Source organism: Elaeis guineensis, chromosome 2, assembly GCF_000442705.2.
Source record: "Elaeis guineensis isolate ETL-2024a chromosome 2, EG11, whole genome shotgun sequence".
NCBI lineage: Eukaryota > Viridiplantae > Streptophyta > Magnoliopsida > Arecales > Arecaceae > Elaeis > Elaeis guineensis.
This window is the reverse complement of record NC_025994.2, coordinates 16146489-16161335: the sequence shown is the minus strand read 5'-3', so window position 1 is coordinate 16161335 and position 14847 is coordinate 16146489. Positions and strand designations below refer to the sequence as shown.

The 14847-nt window shown below is 47.0% G+C and overlaps 2 protein-coding genes across 2 annotated transcripts; both read left to right on the top strand.

Moving 5' to 3' along the window:
• Positions 1–250: 250 nt before the first annotated feature.
• Positions 251–14005, top strand: LOC105059550 (pyruvate dehydrogenase E1 component subunit beta). The gene is made up of 4 exons (XM_010942881.4): positions 251–543; positions 881–981; positions 1236–1279; positions 12853–14005. The coding sequence occupies exons 1-4, from the start codon at positions 441–443 to the stop codon at positions 13823–13825; spliced, it is 1221 nt and encodes a 406-aa protein (XP_010941183.1). The 5' UTR covers positions 251–440; the 3' UTR covers positions 13826–14005.
• On the top strand, positions 4246–7717 carry LOC140855577 (uncharacterized). Its single transcript, XM_073251606.1, has 2 exons — positions 4246–4546; positions 4729–7717. Exon 2 carries the CDS (start codon positions 4921–4923, stop codon positions 5614–5616), a length of 696 nt encoding a protein of 231 aa, XP_073107707.1. The 5' UTR covers positions 4246–4546; positions 4729–4920; the 3' UTR covers positions 5617–7717.
• Positions 14006–14847: the final 842 nt, after the last annotated feature.

Here is a 14847-nt window from a genome sequence, read left to right as displayed (position 1 = left end):
ATTTTCGTTTCGATCCACTTGGCCGGATCAGGTTTAATAACTTTGCTCAATACTGTGCCCCGCTGAGGGATCAATCGATACGAGCAATACGTCTTCGCTGTTCTCAACCATCCACCCGTATGATCGTTGTCCCAGATGTCCGTGCATCGTGATAGCACCGATACTTACCATCCGATGTTTTCCAACGGCTGTGATGGGCCAGGCGGCGAGGAAATGCGACGCGGATTACGTGCGATGGAACCGAGGCTGCCCGAAGAGCCGGGCCCCTCGAGAGAGAGCGGGCGATCTCTCTCCTCGCGGCTTTCGCCTTGCTATCTCCGCCCACTTCCAGTATAAATCCGCCCCAGATCTCTCATTCCACGCGTTCGTTCCCTTTACGATTCTTCTCTCGTTTTCTTCCTCTCTCTTGTTTCTTTTTTTTCCTTTCGATCGGGCCGAGGATGGCAGCGGCGCTCCAGACGGCGGCCGCCCTAATGGCTTCCTCGAATCTCGTGGTCAATTCCGAGAGGTTTCGGTTCGGATCGCTGCTCCGATCTCCTGCAGGTTCTTTTTCATCCATTTGAATCGTTTCCGAGAAACACTTGAGTACATAGTTTTGATTTGTGGGTTTATCGATAATATTTCATCGTTTCTAGTTTTCTTCTTGCCCTTTTATTGCTTCAGTGGTTGGATATGTTAGAGTTGCTGTGACGATTATTTAGTGGAAATTTATTCAAATTTAAAGTCTCCCCTTTATTTTGTGAATCATGGAAACTGGGCTCTGATTTTACTGGAATTTTGTTGGAGAATGGAGTGGGTTTTTCGGAAACTTTTTAATGTGTAAATTTCTGACCTGATTTTGGATCGCAGGCTAATTGTTGCTTTCCATGTTTGTTTTCAGGAAGGAAAGGAAGCGTTTTGGTTGTGAAATCTGATGGAAGACATTCTGTTAGCTTTAACGCCGGGCTGCGTGCGGGGCATTTGATCACAAATGCAGTTGCAGTTAATTATTGGAACCTCCATTAATTTAGATTGCATGCTTGTTGGCGCGTTCATTTACTCCTGGATGAGATTGCCTTTCTTCTGTGATTGATTTCTGGTTCTATTAGAATCAGTACTTAGTTTGCTAGTCTTTTGCCTTCCCTTTTGAGATGTTAGCAGTGTTTGTATCATCAATTAATAAAGTTGGTCTTATGCAGTTGTTCCTATTGAAATATGCTCTTTCTGTTAATTTGGTTTTTACTTTGTGTTTCTAGGCAAAGAGTGAGGCATCTGCAAAATCCACAGATTCCAAGCCTGGGTAAGCTCTCCATACACCTTATTTTTTAATAATCTTGACTATTAGTTGTTGAATGTTCAATTATTCATTATGTTTTGCATTGAGAAAATCTGTTTTAGTTTTATCCATTTTGATGATTCAAGTTTCTTCTAGGTATCATTGTTGAATATTTCCCCGTAAGATTATTTTCTGCTTGATGTGATCTGTGGCCAGAAGAAACACAATTACCTTAATTGTTTTTTGATTTTTTTCATGGAAAGTGGGATAACTACTGTTGCATGGCTGACAGTGGTTAGATAATTTAAGTTTATATAAGACTTATTATTGCATATACTTTTTGATGTATTTTTGGGCATTGATCCAAGATTTCTTCAGTTGAGGTGCTAAAACTCTCTCTCTCTCTGGGAAGTGCAAAAGCTGTTGACATCCAATTACGATTCCAGGACCAGATCTGGGGAGCTGGATGGCGCCACCCCCCCTCCTTTTCTTTTAGTGCATGGCAGATACCGTTGGCTGCTTTTTTGTTCAATTATAAGGGGTTTATCCACTGTCTTCCGTTTTCTTTCCCTGGGGAGACCATTTCTTTTAATTTCTATCACTGGGCTTTCCCCCACCTAGTACCAAAAAAGCCCACCCCTTCCCCCAATAATAAACTCCCCAGAAATTGGGTGTTTCCTGAAATTTCACTCCTTAATTTAGCTTGTTAAGAAGGAGATCAGATTTCCATATTTTGATAAGTATCAAAAAATTTGGTCCCTTAATTTTTGCATCCAGGATAACTGATTATATTATTTGTTCAAATCATATATATTTGAAACTAACTTATATATGGAAATCAAAGGCTTAAAGTCACACTCAGACATAAATTTGAGCCAATTAATTGGATTTGTATTACCTTGTTAAAATCTGCAACAAATCATTTAAGTAATTAGTGTTTCATACCGAATAAAACATCAATATAGTATTATCATAAAGAAAACTGTATCTATTAAAACAGATTTTATTATATTTATATATGTACATATGTATATGTCTATGCGCTCGCATGTGTGCGTGTATAGATTGGCCCCCATGAGGCTCGCATCCTGCTCTGCCCCTGTATATGTCCTAATTTATCAGGATTAATATGTTAAAGAGACAGTGGCTGGTTGTAGGTTTGATCAGGGAAGTTTATTGCACTAGGTTGTACTATAAATTGGTTTTCTGGCCTTTATATGTGGGGTTTTTGTGATCTTCAAATATCTTCACTCATTGTAAATCAATTATTTTTCAACTTCTTTGCTAGCAAGTAGCAACAAGAGCACTTAATATTAATTTTATATTTTTTATTTGGTCCTTGATTTTTGTTTCTTCTTCTTTTCTTCCTCTTTCATGATATTAGCATTTATAGTTAATTGTTGGGTATAAAATACCCACAGCCGAAACCCTCAACGGAATCGACATCAGCGCAGCTCCGCCCGGACTCCTACGGGAGCCGGGCTCCACCGACGACAGCAAGTGCAGCTCCGCCCGGACTCCTACGGGAGCCGGGCTCCACCGACGACAGCAAGTGCAGCTCCGTCCGGACTCCTACGGGAGCCGGGCTCCACCGCCGACAGCAAGTGCAGCAGGAGCCGGGCTCCACCGACGACAGCAAGTGCAGCTCCGTCCGGACTCCTACGGGAGCCGGGCTCCGCCGCCAACATCAGAACAGCTCCGCCCGGACTCCTACGGGAGCCGGGCTCCGCTCTCAGTATCAACTGCTGGTAAGCTCCATCCGGACTCCTACGGGAGCCGGACTTCACCCTTAACTTTGATTGCAGCGCAGCTCTGCCCGGACTCCTACGGGAGCCGGGCTCCACCGCCGACAGCAAGTGCAGCTCCGCCCGGACTCCTACGGGAGCCGGGCTCCGCCGCCAACATCAGAACAGCTCCGCCCGGACTCCTACGGGAGCCGGGCTCCGCTCTCAGTATCAACTGCTGGTAAGCTCCATCCGGACTCCTACCAGAGCCGGACTTCACCCTTAACTTTGATTGCAGCGCAGCTCTGCCCGGACTCCTACGGGAGCCGGGCTCCACCGCCGACAGCAAGTGCAGCTCCGTCCGGACTCCCATGGGAGCCGGGCTCCACCGCCGACAGCAAGTGCAGCTCCGCCCGGACTCCTACGGGAGCCGGGCTCCACCGACGACAGCAAGTGCAGCTCCGCCCGGACTCCTACAGGAGCCGAGCTCCGCCGCCAACATCAGAACAGCTCCGCCCGGACTCCTACGGGAGCCGGGCTCCGCTCTCGGTACCAACTGTTGGAGGACTTCACCCGTGCTCTTAAGGGAGCCGAGCCTCATCTCTGACGCCAACGACTACAGTCGCAAGCAGACTCCGCCCGGACTCCTACGAGAGCCGGACTCCACCCGCAACTTCGGCTCCGAGAGGGTTCCGCCCGGACTCCCCCGGGGGGTCGGGCTCCGCTCACGACCCCTACCGCCAGGAGGACCTCTCCCGGACCTCAACAGAAACCGGGCTCCGGCCGTTGCCGAGCTTCAATCGACAGATCCACGCTCCCTGACAGGCCCTCAAAACGGCCACGACCCTGCTCCACTTCCTGTGGTGGACTCCGTGCAGTACCATCATTCCCTGACAGGCCGCAGTAACCATAGCCGCCCTGCTCCACTCCCTGTGGCGGACTCCGCACAGCTCCACTATCCCCTGGCAGGCCACCGTAACGGCCACGAACCTGCTCCACCTCCTGCGACGGATACCATGCGATTCTCCTATCCGCTGACAACGGACGCTGCTCCACCCCTCACAACAGATTCCACGTGGCGGGCCGAGGTGATGGCCACGTGTCTGCTCCATTATCTTTCGCAATCAATTCCCCTGACCATGGGCGGCCCACTACCAGGCGGTTACAAACGTCGCCATCAATCCGTTGCCTCCTCCGTCTATAAAAGGGGGATCCAGATACGTTATTCTTTAAGCTCATTTTTCTTATCTAAAAACTCTGCTAAATTCTCCGTTCGAGCACTCCATTCTTGTTGAGGCAGAGAACTGACTTGAGTGTCGGAGGGTCTTGCCGGAGCAACCCCACCTCCGGTTTAGACTTCTCTTGCAGGTCCCGGCGGCGACCGCGGCTTCCCCGACTCCAGCTTCTCCGGCGCAAGCGGATTTTGCTCTGCCGAGAGAGGGTGGCCAATAGATACCCCGACCTTGATCTCGGCTTTCTGGAGGAGTCTGACGACGAGGCCGGCCCTTCGCCCGCCGCCACCGCAGTCGCACCCCCCGCGCCGAGCTCTCCACCCCCTGCCCTCGAGGTCTGAGACCTCCGATCTTGTATCTTTCTTTTGTTGCCATACTTCCTTTCCGTTTGTCTTCAAAATTAATCAATAAAGTCGAATTTCTTATTGTGGATGGCCTTTTCTTCCTCCTGCTCCTCCTTTTCTGCCTTTCTTCTTGTAATGAGTCGGTCTTTGACGTTTGCATCTTCCGATGGCAGTGCCCTGCCGAAGCACTCCCTTTGCCCCTGGGGGTCCCGCTGAAGTCAACTATCCAACGGCTGAAAAAGGAGGTCCTCCACCTGACGAAGAAGTTGAAGAAGGCGGAGGGCGAGCTCCGCCAGTCGAAAAAATACTACTCCGAAGCCGCCGCTGAGGCCGCCCACTTCAGGAGTCTCCAAGTGAAGGCAATCATGGACTACAGCCGGAGGAAGGCGAACTTCACAAAGGAGCTCGAGGAATGTAAGAAGAGCGCCAGCGACCGAACTTGGGCTCAAGAAGCCAGGATCAGCGCCCTTAAGGTGGAGCTATCAACTGCGAAGAGGAAAATCGGCCAGCTGGAAGGGAACTCATCTCGGCTCCTGGCACGGGTTGATGATGAACAAAAATGGTCGCAGAAGGTCTCCGACCTCCAGAAGCAACTCCAAGATGCTGAGATGAGCCACGATGTGCAGCGGGCCAGCTGGCGCCGGCAAGTGGAAGAGCACAAAGGGAGATTCCGTCAGGCGGCGGACGAGGTTGTTCGTCTCCAGAGGCAATTGGTTACTAGGGCGCAGCTTACTAACGCCCAAGATACCGAAGAGCTCCTAGCCCTGAGAGGCACTGTCGAAGGAATTTCCGTCTCCCTTGGGGAGAAGACAGCCGAGCTTCAACAAGTGAAAATCCAACTGGCGCTCGAGCGGAAGGCCGTCGCGGATGCAGAGGCGGAGTCCGAAGTTCTGCGGAAGCGGCGTCGAGAAGCGGAGGCAGAGAGCCGACATCTTCGTCAGACGCTCCAGGATACGCTGCGGAAGAAGGAAGAACTAGAAGAAGCAGTGGAGAATCTGAGGCAGTCCTGGTTGAGGGATGGAGGTGATCACCCTAGGTCGGAGGGAGCAGGACCCCCTTAGAGTTCTTTTGTAGTCGCCCCCTTTTTGTAGCTGCTTTTTCTTATCGTTTTGTCCCTCTTTCCCTAGCCATCCTGGCCCTGTAGTATATATATGAAAAAAAAAAAAAACAGGAAAAGAAAAGAAGAAAGAAGAAGCGGCACCGATCAGTCCAAAAAAAAGAAGAGAAAAAAAAGAGGAAGAAAAGAGCGAAAAAAAAAAAAGAGAGAAAAAAAGAGAAGAGAGAGAGAAGAAGAAGGCAAGAAAAGGAAAGATGAATACTTGCTGGATCCTGAGGGCTCAGGCCGATGTTGAAAAGAAGCTGCTCCCTCAGAAGGTTAGGAAGGGAAGGAGCGGGATAACTCAGAAGCTTCTGGGCAGCCTGGAGGTCGTCCTCTCCCAGGCTGGGAGCCCGACGGACGGAATCCCTCAGAGATCCCCAAGGGGGCAGACCTAGTTTCAGGGTCGGGCAGTAGACAAAGAGAAATTTCCCCTTCCAGTTGTGAATCGAAGAAGGGGCGCCCTTCAGCAACCCCTTCTTACCGAACTGGGGGGAGAAGTACCACCAGTCCTTCGCTGAAGGATGGCGTTTGAAGGTGTAGAAATGCCTGAACAAGGAGAGGGATGGCTGGATCTCGGCTATATGGCAGAGAGAGAGAAACCCTATCAAAAATCTAAAGGAATTCGGGGCCACAGAGGCGAGAGAAATGTCTAAGAAGCGAAAAAAGGCGGCAACAAAGACAGGAAGCGGAAGCCGGAGTCCGGCACGGAATGCCTCCTGGTACAAACAAAAGCGACCAGGAGGGGGAGCGCTGGCCCGGTCAGAGGGGCCAGGAAGCTCCAGGTCGTACTCCGAAGGAACCCCGTACCGAGCCCTTATCAGGAGGAGTTCGTTCGGAGTCGACGAACATGGAATGGCGCCCGGTGCGAAAATCGGGTGAGGCCCTGCCCCGGACGCAGGTTCGTCCGCAGAGACAGGGGCCTGGGGGTTCGAAGCAGAAGAACTCCCAGAACTGACGGGGGCAGAAGAGTCGGAAGACATTTTTCGGGGGGAGAACCTGAAGGATCCTAGAAAGGCAAACCGAGAAGGGAACGAGACGCTGAAGGTCAACTCGGAAGAAGACACAAAAGAAATGAAAAGAAGAGAAGCCCCTAGGCGGTAAGAAGAAGAAGGTTGGCACTAATCTATCTTGCTCTGAGGACCTGGGGAGCGAGAAACGGGAGGCGCCTACGGCTCGAGAGGGCGTTCACTAGAGCAGGCTCTCGGAGAGAAGACAGACGCCAGCAAGAAATCAGAAATGGAGTAGGACGCCTGAAGGGGGGAGGACGGGTTTAAATAGACCCTGGGATCCGGCGCCATAATGATCGCGAATCCCCTTAGGCCAGTCCGCATCCGACGCGTGCCCCACTCCCCGTGGCAGACGGCTAAAGGCGGTTGGCAGGGTCATGATTGCACTGTACCTAGGCCAGCGTACCTGCGGGGTTTTCGAAGCGTCCCCTCGTACCGCCCCAATTCGAAAAGACTCCGGCACGCGCTCATTTAATGCCAAAATATCTGGGAGCGGCAGGGCGCAGGATTCGAAGGGACGGTTCCGGCTGTACCTCTGTGTACTTCCTTCGTTTGAAATTCAAACTCGGATGTAGGGGGACTGGTGTTGGGTATAAAATACCCACAGCCGAAACCCTCAACGGAATCGACATCAGCGCAGCTCCGCCCGGACTCCTACGGGAGCCGGGCTCCACCGACGACAGCAAGTGCAGCTCCGCCCGGACTCCTACGGGAGCCGGGCTCCACCGCCGACAGCAAGTGCAGCTCCGCCCGGACTCCTACGGGAGCCGGGCTCCACCGACGACAGCAAGTGCAGCTCCGTCCGGACTCCTACGGGAGCCGGGTTCCACCGACGACAGCAAGTGCAGCTCCGCCCGGACTCCTACGGGAGCCGAGCTCCGCTCTCAGTATCAACTGCTGGTAAGCTCCATCCGGACTCCTACGGGAGCCGGACTTCACCCTTAACTTTGATTGCAGCGCAGCTCTGCCCGGACTCCTACGGGAGCCGGGCTCCACCGCCGACAGCAAGTGCAGCTCCGCCCGGACTCCTACGGGAGCCGGGCTCCGCCGCCAACATCAGAACAGCTCCGCCCGGACTCCTACGGGAGCCGGGCTCCGCTCTCAGTATCAACTGCTGGTAAGCTCCATCCGGACTCCTACCAGAGCCGGACTTCACCCTTAACTTTGATTGCAGCGCAGCTCTGCCCGGACTCCCACGGGAGCCGGGCTCCACCGCCGACAGCAAGTGCAGCTCCGCCCGGACTCCCACGGGAGCCGGGCTCCACCGCCGACAGCAAGTGCAGCTCCGCCCGGACTCCCACGGGAGCCGGGCTCCACCGACGACAGCAAGTGCAGCTCCGCCCGGACTCCTACGGGAGCCGGGCTTCGCCGCCAACATCAGAACAGCTCCGCCCGGACTCCTACGGGAGCCGGGCTCCGCTCTCGGTACCAACTGTTGGAGGACTTCACCCGTGCTCTTAAGGGAGTCGAGCCTCATCTCTGACGCCAACGACTACAGTCGCAAGTAGACTCCGCCCGGACTCCTACGAGAGCCGGACTCCACCCGCAACTTCGGCTCCGAGAGGGTTCCGCCCGGACTCCCCCGGGGGGTCGGGCTCCGCTCACGACCCCTACCGCCAGGAGGACCTCTCCCGGACCTCAACAGAAACCGGGCTCCGGCCGTTGCCGAGCTTCAATCGACAGATCCACGCTCCCTGACAGGCCCTCAAAACGGCCACGACCCTGCTCCACTTCCTGTGGCGGACTCCGTGCAGTACCATCATTCCCTGACAGGCCGCAGTAACCATAGCCGCCCTGCTCCACTCCCTGTGGCGGACTCCGCACAGCTCCACTATCCCCTGGCAGGCCACTGTAACGGCCACGAACCTGCTCCACCTCCTGCGACGGATACCATGCGATTCTCCTATCCGCTGACAACGGACGCTGCTCCACCCCTCACAACAGATTCCACGTGGCGGGCCGAGGTGATGGCCACGTGTCTGCTCCATTATCTTTCGCAATCAATTCCCCTGACAATGGGCGGCCCACTACCAGGCGGTTACAAACGTCGCCATCAATCCGTTGCCTCCTCCATCTATAAAAGGGGGATCCAGATACGTTATTCTTTAAGCTCATTTTTCTTATCTAAAAACTCTGCTAAATTCTCCGTTCGAGCACTCCATTCTTGTTGAGGCAGAGAACTGACTTGAGCGTCGGAGGGTCTTGCCGGAGCAACCCCACCTCCGGTTTAGACTTCCCTTGCAGGTCCCGGCGGCGACCGCGGCTTCCCCGACTCCAGCTTCTCCGGCGCAAGCGGATTTTTGCACCAACATTAATCATGGTCTGCCGTACTATTTGGTACGAGCCATATTGTATTATATCGGATGGGAACCAATACAAAACTCAAGTTTGTGTTGGTACAAATCCTGTAACATTCTGTACCAAGGCATACCATCTCGTACCAAGGTATATTGAGGTGTGTACCAACTTGTACCGAGATGTACCAACTTGTACCAAGATAAAAATTGAGAAAAATGGTTAGAAGGCTGTTTCAGTACAAGATGGGTATCATATCGTACCGAACTAGTAAGATATCAATATGGTACCTATTACCAAGATTGTATACCTTGTAGCTAATATTACTTTCAGAAACTACAAACAACAATAAATAGCTGGTTCCTTGTCCCTTCTTTCCATGCCTTTTTCCTTTTATCATTATTTCTTTCTTTCTTGTTCCACTGATTTTACTTCATTTCTATCTTCTATTGACATCAGTTCACGAAAATCCGATGAAAAGTTGATTGCAGACCACAATTATTGATCCCTCAAGTCATCTCCTTTTACTAGACTTTCTGCTAACCCTTTTTTCCTCATTCTCTAGAAATATGGAAACCAACATGTTTTCCTATTCATCCTTAATTGTTGAAAGTTTCTTGTTATAGCTGGTACAATATGTAGTTTGATGGGAAACCAGCAAACTCCATTTCCAACATATTAACCCATATCAAACTGCAACTTATTTCCAAGCTACTGGGAATCTGAGAAACTTTTATTCGAGATATCTCGGCCTGCTGGTAGCATGTCAGTATAAAGTGGGTATTTTTGTTTCTCCTATGCAGGTCATAATAGAAGTTCAAATTTGTACCATCTGCTCTTTCATGATGTTTAGACATCACTATAACTAAGTCTTTGTTAATTATCTTTCATTTAATGTTCTCTGCACGCAAAAACTTTGTTATGCTTCCTTGGGAGCTTAGGAATCAAAAGTTCTTGTATAGACCATGGACATTTTTCCTTTATTAATGAAGAGTTGACAATTTGCAGTGCATCAAGTGTTGGAATGGACATGATCATATGTTTGCAGCTATTCCAGATTCAAAAGGCAAACATATGTCGGCTGCTCTTTTAACCATCAATCAAGAAAGTTATTTCCTTTACTTGAACAACATTGTCTCTTGTTGAACCATTGTGTCCTTAGTTCTAGGTTCCAACATGTTCACCATTGTGGTGGAGACAATATTTTAACTTGATCTTGAATCAATTATTAAAGAACACCTTAGTTCAAGGTTCCAACATGTTCACCATCATGGTGGAGACTATTTTAACTTGACCTTAAATCAATTATTAAGGTTCACTCCCACATGAAATATGGATGTAAGTAACTTTCTTTTTTGAAGTCAACTGTTTGTTGATCAATTTTTGGGTTTCTTAGTGTTGTTAGAACTTGTAATGTTACTAGACTATTGTTTTCACCTACATGAAGCTTATTCTGAATAAGGTATATTTTTTCCCTACAAAATCAAATTCATTTAATCTTCATCTTATCATCTTTATATGGGGGTGAAAGTGGTATGGATAATATTCGTTCGGATTTGTTTTCATATTCGAATCTATCCGGATATGGACAGAAATTTGAGCATTTGACTAATATCCGTATCCTTCTTCATATCTGTCAGGAAAAAAAAAAAAAGAAGGATATGGATATGGATAGACAACTATCCGATCCGTATCCAAATATTCGATTCTACCTGTAATCTTATGTAATTTTGTATAGCACTCATTAAACTTTAAAGGAACTATATATCCACATTAACATGTTATTAACTTGATTTATTATTCATTTAGTAATATCTTTGATTCCATAGTCATAAAATTTAATTATTCGATCTATATTCTTATTTATATCCATACTTTTAGTATCTAACTTGTATCCGTATCCGTTCAAAATAAATATGGATATAAATTTTTGTATCTGACTAATATCCATATCCGTATTTGTATTCGTAAAAAAAAAAAATATAGATATGGATATATTGGTATCCGATCCGTATCTGATCCGATTTCAGTCCTATCTTTATGTCTTAGTGATACAAATTCTACTTTGGGCATACAAAATCATTGTGCCTCATCATGCCACTCTAAATGCAAATAGTAATATTGTTCCTGTTGCTAAATTCTTTTCCTTGTTTGAGGGTTTATGTAGATGGCATTTATCAGGTATTTGCATTACCTATGACCTTTTAGGCCTTTGACACTTTTCCTTGCTCCAATAGGTTACAAAGATTTTTTTTTATTATTCCTTTTTCAAACTCAAGGATGGTAGTTTAAGTTGGTATGTAAAAGGATGGGAACATTTCCATTGTTGTTTTTTAATCTTTCAAAAACTAGTACAAACCCATAGTGCTTTCTTGTGAACTTTGGCATTTCTTTAATTGATGTAAGTTATTGAACACAAACTATTATATATTATCAAAAGAAAATAATGAGGAACTAATTCGTATTTTTCCATGTCAGAAAATCAATATAAAACTCACTTGAATAAATTAAAAATCAACTCAAATGTTACTGACACTACTCTATCTATTAGACTTGGAAGTTTTGGAGGTAGGGAAAGAGGGGCTTTATGGCATTATGGCTGGTATTTGTTTTGAGCTGAAGAGTGGTGAAGAAGTGAAACATTGGTGAAAGGCCCCGATGATAAGGTACTTTGAGTGGAGAGGGAATATGAGATTATGGTGCCCTAGCCTTGGATATGATGAGAATTTTAAGAATGACTGGATAATGTATTCCTTTTTGACTGTTTTAACTAATGTCATGTACATGATTTCATACCTTAAATTCCTAGAAAGATCTATTATTTATTTAGTTGATCATTTTGAACAAACTTGCTGTCTGTCATGACTCTTGTTATAGAGATTGGCAAAACTAATGTATGATAACTTCCACATGCAGTGTGGATGTCTGCTTCATTTTCTTGTTGATTCGGAGGTTGGATTTGTGTTCAGTTAATAGGAGATTTGAGGAAGAAATGTGCCTATTGTCTGTTCATTGTATGAAAGTGCCTTTTCCCCATGAATATAGTGATAGGCTAATAACCTTGGGGGTCCTTTCCATAGAATGATTCTGGATGTCTAGCAGTTGTTATGAGGTGGTTCCTGGTTTGAAATAAAGAATCAGTAATGATGTTTGGCTTTTTCTTCTCCCTATTTCTCTCCGTGTTGCTTTTGACACTTTGTATGCCCCCAAGCTGGATTTTTACATGTATTTGCATAAAGACCACATACATCAGTCATATATACTAGTTATTAGATAATACATAATACAGTTTATGAAGAATGACATGTAACTGTGACATCTGCCTTAAGTGTCAACCTTTGGAAATTTGTACCTGCTCACACTGCTGTTCTTTGTAATATTTGTTGTTACCGCCCTTCAAGCACTTCTAACTCATTGTTAGCGCGACCACATTTACCTCTGGATCAATTTTATTCTTCTTGTTTATTTTTTTCCAAATAAGAATAATCTTGTAGAAAAAGCATCAACGGATAAACTTTTAATGATTTATTAAGTATAGCACAATATATGTAAGATGCTTCATAGGATCTGCTTTCATGAGATAAATTACTGTCTACCTATCCATCTGTGATCTGTTCCAAGTTCTGCTAGAACTAACACTTATGTCCATGGACCTGTATGCTTGCCATTTCTTGGCACCTGATACATAAGACTCACAGAATCTCTGAAGCTCCTCTCCATCACAAAATCGATTCTTTTGGAAAGTTTCAATGTACTGTTAAAATGATAATTTCTGTTTTGCTCATTTTATTCAGCCAATGTGTCACATTGTAAAAATTTAAAAGCAAGCAGCTTGTATAATGTATCTTGAGTTTATGAGGTCTGGTTGAAATCTAATTTGTCTTATCAATCCTTAGGCATGAAGTCCTCTTGTTTGAGGCTCTACGAGAGGGTCTGGAAGAAGAGATGGACCGGGATCCTCGAGTTTGTATAATGGGGGAAGATGTGGGTCATTATGGTGGCTCGTACAAGGTGACCAAAGGCTTAGCGGAAAAGTATGGAGATCTGAGGGTTCTTGACACTCCGATTGCGGAGAACTCCTTCACAGGCATGGGCATTGGTGCTGCAATGACAGGTTTACGGCCAGTTGTCGAAGGCATGAACATGGGTTTCCTCCTGCTAGCCTTCAATCAGATATCAAACAATTGTGGTATGCTCCATTACACTTCTGGTGGCCAGTTTACCATTCCAATAGTGATTCGAGGGCCTGGAGGCGTAGGGCGGCAGCTCGGGGCAGAGCACTCACAGCGGTTGGAATCATACTTCCAGTCAATTCCAGGTTTGCAAATGGTTGCCTGCTCGACCCCCTACAATGCCAAGGGACTGATGAAAGCAGCCATCAGGAGTGAGAATCCTGTTGTGCTGTTTGAGCATGTGCTGCTGTATAATTTGAAGGAGAGGATCCCTGATAAGGATTACATTTGTTGTCTGGAGGAGGCAGAGATGGTGCGGCCTGGAGAGCAAGTGACGATCCTGACATACTCGCGCATGAGGTATCATGTGATGCAGGCCGCAAAAACTCTGGTGAACAAAGGATATGATCCTGAGGTCATTGACATCAGGTCATTGAAGCCATTTGACCTCTACACAATTGGGAATTCCGTGAAGAAGACACATCGTGTGCTGATAGTGGAGGAATGCATGCGTACTGGTGGAATTGGTGCGAGTCTGAGGGCGGCCATCATCGACAATTTCTGGGACTACTTGGATGCTCCAATCATGTGCTTGTCATCGCAGGATGTGCCAACACCATATGCTGGGTCATTGGAGGATTGGACTGTTGTGCAGCCAGCACAGATTGTGGCTGCGGTGGAGCAGCTCTGCCAATAGAGAGCTTTTGCAGGCAGTTTTTTCTTTTTAGGATCAGAGCTGGAATCCTGTCTGTTCTCAAACATTGTGCTACGTGGGGTTCCACCTCATAGTGTTCTGATGTGATTCTTCCTTGTGATCCTTCTTGCATGATATGACTTTGCATTTGTTAGCTTAAAATTATGTTTCCTGTTGTAGCAATTAGAAGTATTCCTGTTTTGTTGGTTTAACCATCCTTTCTATAGAAGGCATAGTGACCTTGAGGTTTTTTCTTCATAATGCAAAGGATATCTTTTTGAGTCCGGTGCTTCACCAGTAGTTTTGACTTTTAGGAAATTATTTACCTATCTAGATCTTAGGGTTCTTTGTCAAACTGCCAAGCTTGATTAGGTTCAGAGAGATCTAGCCCTCTTGCAATGATTTCCTCTTTCTCCGCATATTGCATGTTATGTTCTTATTCACAACCTCATGGGCGTAGGATGAGGAGCAAGGAAGCAGAGACCGAACTTTGCTGAGCAATATTTATTCAAGATTCAAAAGAGACACTCTCCAATTAATTGTAGCTGCTTCTTTCAATGGATGGATTTAATGGATGATCCCTTATTCTGAATAAAGAGTTGATAACATGACATTGTAGCAGCACCGGCCAAAGCAATACATTTCGGCTTCCTTGTAGGATCTCAGTTGAAGGTTCACCTTTTGTCCTTGCTTATGGAGTGCAGTGACCACTGGCAAAGAATGTCATATTTAGAGGATAATGTTCATGAGGTTTCCCTTGACACCAGCTTTGGCAAAGAATGTCATGTTTAGAGATAATGTTCATGAGGTTTTATTAACCTGGGAACATGACAAGCTTTATCTGTTCTTCCCATAAATTCCATGATTGCAATATCTGAGAGGTCATCAGGTTCAGATGCTGTAAATTTGGAATATACCTTTTTATGCGAAAATCTGCTCGTTCTGATAATGATTGTCATACCCCAGCACATTGCTATTCTAGGTAAGAATTGCTGCTTGAGAAGAAGAGAAGAATCAAAGTTTCT

Excerpts from the sequence above, each read along its gene's own strand:
- LOC105059550 (XM_010942881.4), top strand. The coding sequence starts at position 441 with ATGGCAGCGGCGCTCCAGACGGCGGCCGCCCTAATGGCTTCCTCGAAT. Across the intron at positions 982-1,235 it reads TGATCACAAATGCAGTTGCA|GCAAAGAGTGAGGCATCTGC; the intron begins GTTAATTATTGG and ends TTGTGTTTCTAG. Across the intron at positions 1,280-12,852 it reads TCCACAGATTCCAAGCCTGG|GCATGAAGTCCTCTTGTTTG; the intron begins GTAAGCTCTCCA and ends ATCAATCCTTAG.
- LOC140855577 (XM_073251606.1), top strand. The coding sequence starts at position 4,921 with ATGGACTACAGCCGGAGGAAGGCGAACTTCACAAAGGAGCTCGAGGAA.